We start from the raw sequence: 3,260 nt of genomic DNA, 5'->3' as shown, positions 1-3,260 counted from the left end.
AGTTCTTTGTCCTCCCCACCAGCGATTCTTCGTCTTGCCTCAGGGTCATCCTCCATTGCTGTGTTCTTGACAGAGTTTCTTTGCATCTGCGTGTGTATGTACAGAGTGGATTCGTTCCATCTCCCCTTGATGGCCATTTCCACAACTTTGTTTTTGATACCTGTTAGGAACATTTTTGTACACGTCTCATGGAATATATGTGTAGGCATGTATTCTCTTGAGTATATGCATATAAATAGAAGTCCAAGGGTAAGTTTCAGTTTGATAAATTGCAGGGCAAATATTAGAATAGAGATATGCCTCTATTCCTCCCACTCACTCCCTTCAATCTCTTCCATTTTTCCCCTTCCCATAGTATATTTACCACAGAATGGGTCAGTATCATGCCACTTGTTAAATCAGTTCATCTCTTCTAAGGATTTTTACTGTCCTATCACAGTCATGTTCCCGTAAATTTGCAAGTACAAGCTGTGTTCTTCTACCTTTCATGAGACTGTTCATTGGTCTGGATGCAGCACACTCTTAGTTCCTTAGCATATGAATTTTAAGCCCTGGACACCCAAGTTTCCTCAGAATTCCCCACCTCAACCCCTTCCCCATACACTGTATAAAGATCCCTCTTCTTTCAGAAGACAGCTTGCTGAGGACAGCACTTTAGTCTAGTCAGTGTAAATCAATCCATTCAGGGAGTAATGACTCGGATGCCATTATGCTAGAGAGATAGCCCACTAGCAGTGTTAGTGACACAGCTCCGTTCCTCTAATTTTCTTGCAGGATTTCTGTCTATGCTGCTGGGATTTTCTGTGACCTTTGTGCCTACCTTCTGAGTAGGCAGGGGTGTTTAGTACTTAAGAACATGTGGCCAGAGCCTGCAGGCCCAGGTTCAAATCTTGGCTCTCAAATTTACTTTCTGTGTGAATTAGTGTTGGATACATAAACCCCATAGGCCCATTGTTTTTAAATGGAAAATTGTGATATTTTTACCTCAAGAATATTTAAATAAATTAATGCTTATTAGAGGCCTAGAGGGCTTTGAACGTTGCAGGGAATTTAGTAAAGACTGAAAATTTACCTTTGTTTTCTAAGATTTCTTAACTTTCTCTTATGGTTCGTATGAGATTGGCCTTTGCTTGCATTATATTTTCTCTGTATTTTGCAGTTTGTTTCATATCAGTGTTGTCTCTGACCTTAGTTAATAAGTTTGCAAAGCACACACTCTCTATTTTGTGACTGCAGAATTGCATAGTTAAAGACTGCTCCATAGTGAGGAAATTGCTTTGTTTGCTGGCCGTTAACTGCAGGCATGAAATCATAATCTGATTTCTGATTGCCTTCCCCTCTTCTTAGTCTTTCAAATACTATGTATTTAACTGAACTGACTATTTCAAAAGTCAGTGGTTCTTAAGATATTGTTCTGAAGGAAGAAGACTTTAGAATTCTGCAGATTATAATTGTTTATAATTGTGTTTACTTATTATTCAGCTTCTGGATTTGTCATGGGTTCTAAAATGTTTGATTCATTTTTATGAAGATTTACATATAATGGCTTTTCACTTTCTATTATGTATTATGACTGTCATGCACCAATGGTTAATGTTGCAAAATGCCTGTTCTGCACAAGTGGAGATAGTTTTATTATAGGAATTCAGAACAATATTTTTTTATTCTTACAATAGTGTTTTATCAAGTTCTTCCTTATTTTCCCAGTGCTATTTTTATTTTGTAATTGTGATTGCCATTTATTTATCTTATTAGATATGTTTGGTAGAGATTTCCATTATAGTATATAGTGCTATTTTAGCCTTTAATTGGATACAATAATTATGCAGTAGACATGCATTAATATAATATTGCTTTTCTTCAAATATGAGACACCCAAATGTCTACTGCCAATTGATATGTACTTTAGGGTGGCAACAGAAAGATACCACTTGTTTCAGGGCCTGTGTAAATTTTCATACTGTGAGTGCTTTGATCATAGGGTACTGGAACTAGGCTTTCTTGAAAATAATTTTATCTATTCACCCTTTTTTATTGAGGAATCCTATTCCCTTTGTATTCCTAGATATTTGCATACTGTGGTTGAGAAGTTTAGTAATTATACATATTACTTTTGGTCTAACATTATGTTTTCACTGTAAAATATTCACTTTACAATTCTAGTTAATTGGAAACCTATGGTTCTTTATATCTTTCAGATATCTGTGCTAGATGTGTGATCAAGGAAATATCACCAAAAGAGGATATTAACAAATGAGAATTATTCCAAACATTGATGATGGAAAAACATGAAAGAAACGACATGAAGGATTTTAATTTCAAGGAAGTTGAGCAAAATATGCATGAGTTTGAGAGTCAGTGTGGATGTTATGAAACAAGTTACAAAAGAGTGACTACGGCCCATAACAAAAATCTCACTGGTGGAAGAGATCAACCGCATAACAAATCCTGGAATAATTTCTCTCTAACGCAGAGTGTTTCTGTAAGAAAAAGTACTTATCAATATAGCAGACATGAGAAGTCATGTATAAGATATTTGTTAAAACTGAAACATAACATAACCTATGCAGGAAACAAGTATATAAAATGTTTTGAAAATAGGATTGGATTAGGAATTCAGTCACATCTGGCTGAACTTCAGGAGTTCCAAACTGAAGGGAAAATTCATGAAAGTAATCAAGTTGAGAAGTTTATCAACAATAGTTATTCTGCATCAGAACTTCAAAGAATTCCTCCTAGTATCAAGATCAACATTCATCATAATTCTGGGAAAATTTTTATGTATCCATTATTACTTACACAACATCAGAAAACAGTGAAAAATAGTGAAAAGCCTTACAAATGCAATGCTTGTGAGAAGGCTTTTAGAGAAAGCTCAAACCTTGCTAGTCACCAGAGAATTCTTTCTGGGCAGAGACCTTACAAATGTAATGAGTGTGGCAAAGCATTTACCCAATTTGCAAAACTTTCTAGACATCTGAGACTCCATACCAGAGAGAAACCATATAAATGTGATATATGTGGCAAGGGCTGTAGTCAAAATGCAAATCTTGCAAGTCATCAGAAAATCCATACTGGGGAGAGACCTTACAAATGTAATGAGTGTGGCAAAGCCTTGTCCGAGCGTTCAAGCCTTACTCAGCATAAGAGAATCCATACTGGAGAGAAACCTTATAAATGTAATGAGTGTGGGAAGACTTTCAGAGGAAGCTTGAATCTCACTAATCATCAGAGAATTCATTCTGGGCAGAGGCCTTACA

At 36.0% G+C, this 3,260-nt stretch overlaps 1 protein-coding gene across 1 annotated transcript in view; it reads left to right on the top strand.

Annotated features, from left to right (window-relative positions):
* Positions 1-2,267: 2,267 nt before the first annotated feature.
* The window catches only part of LOC124251525 (zinc finger protein OZF-like), a 5,071-nt gene continuing 4,078 nt past the window's right edge, over positions 2,268-3,260 (top strand). Inside the window, 2 exon segments of the mRNA XM_046684401.1 lie at positions 2,268-3,258; position 3,260. The exon segment at position 3,260 is cut by the window's right edge and continues 4,078 nt beyond it. Of these exon segments, the coding sequence (XP_046540357.1) occupies positions 2,276-3,258; position 3,260 (984 nt within the window). The 5' untranslated portion in view covers positions 2,268-2,275.

This window comes from Equus quagga, chromosome 13 (assembly GCF_021613505.1).
Source record: "Equus quagga isolate Etosha38 chromosome 13, UCLA_HA_Equagga_1.0, whole genome shotgun sequence".
NCBI classification, from domain to species: Eukaryota; Metazoa; Chordata; class Mammalia; order Perissodactyla; family Equidae; genus Equus; species Equus quagga.
The sequence above is the reverse complement of the archived record's forward strand: the minus strand, read 5'-3'. Positions and strand labels throughout refer to the sequence as shown.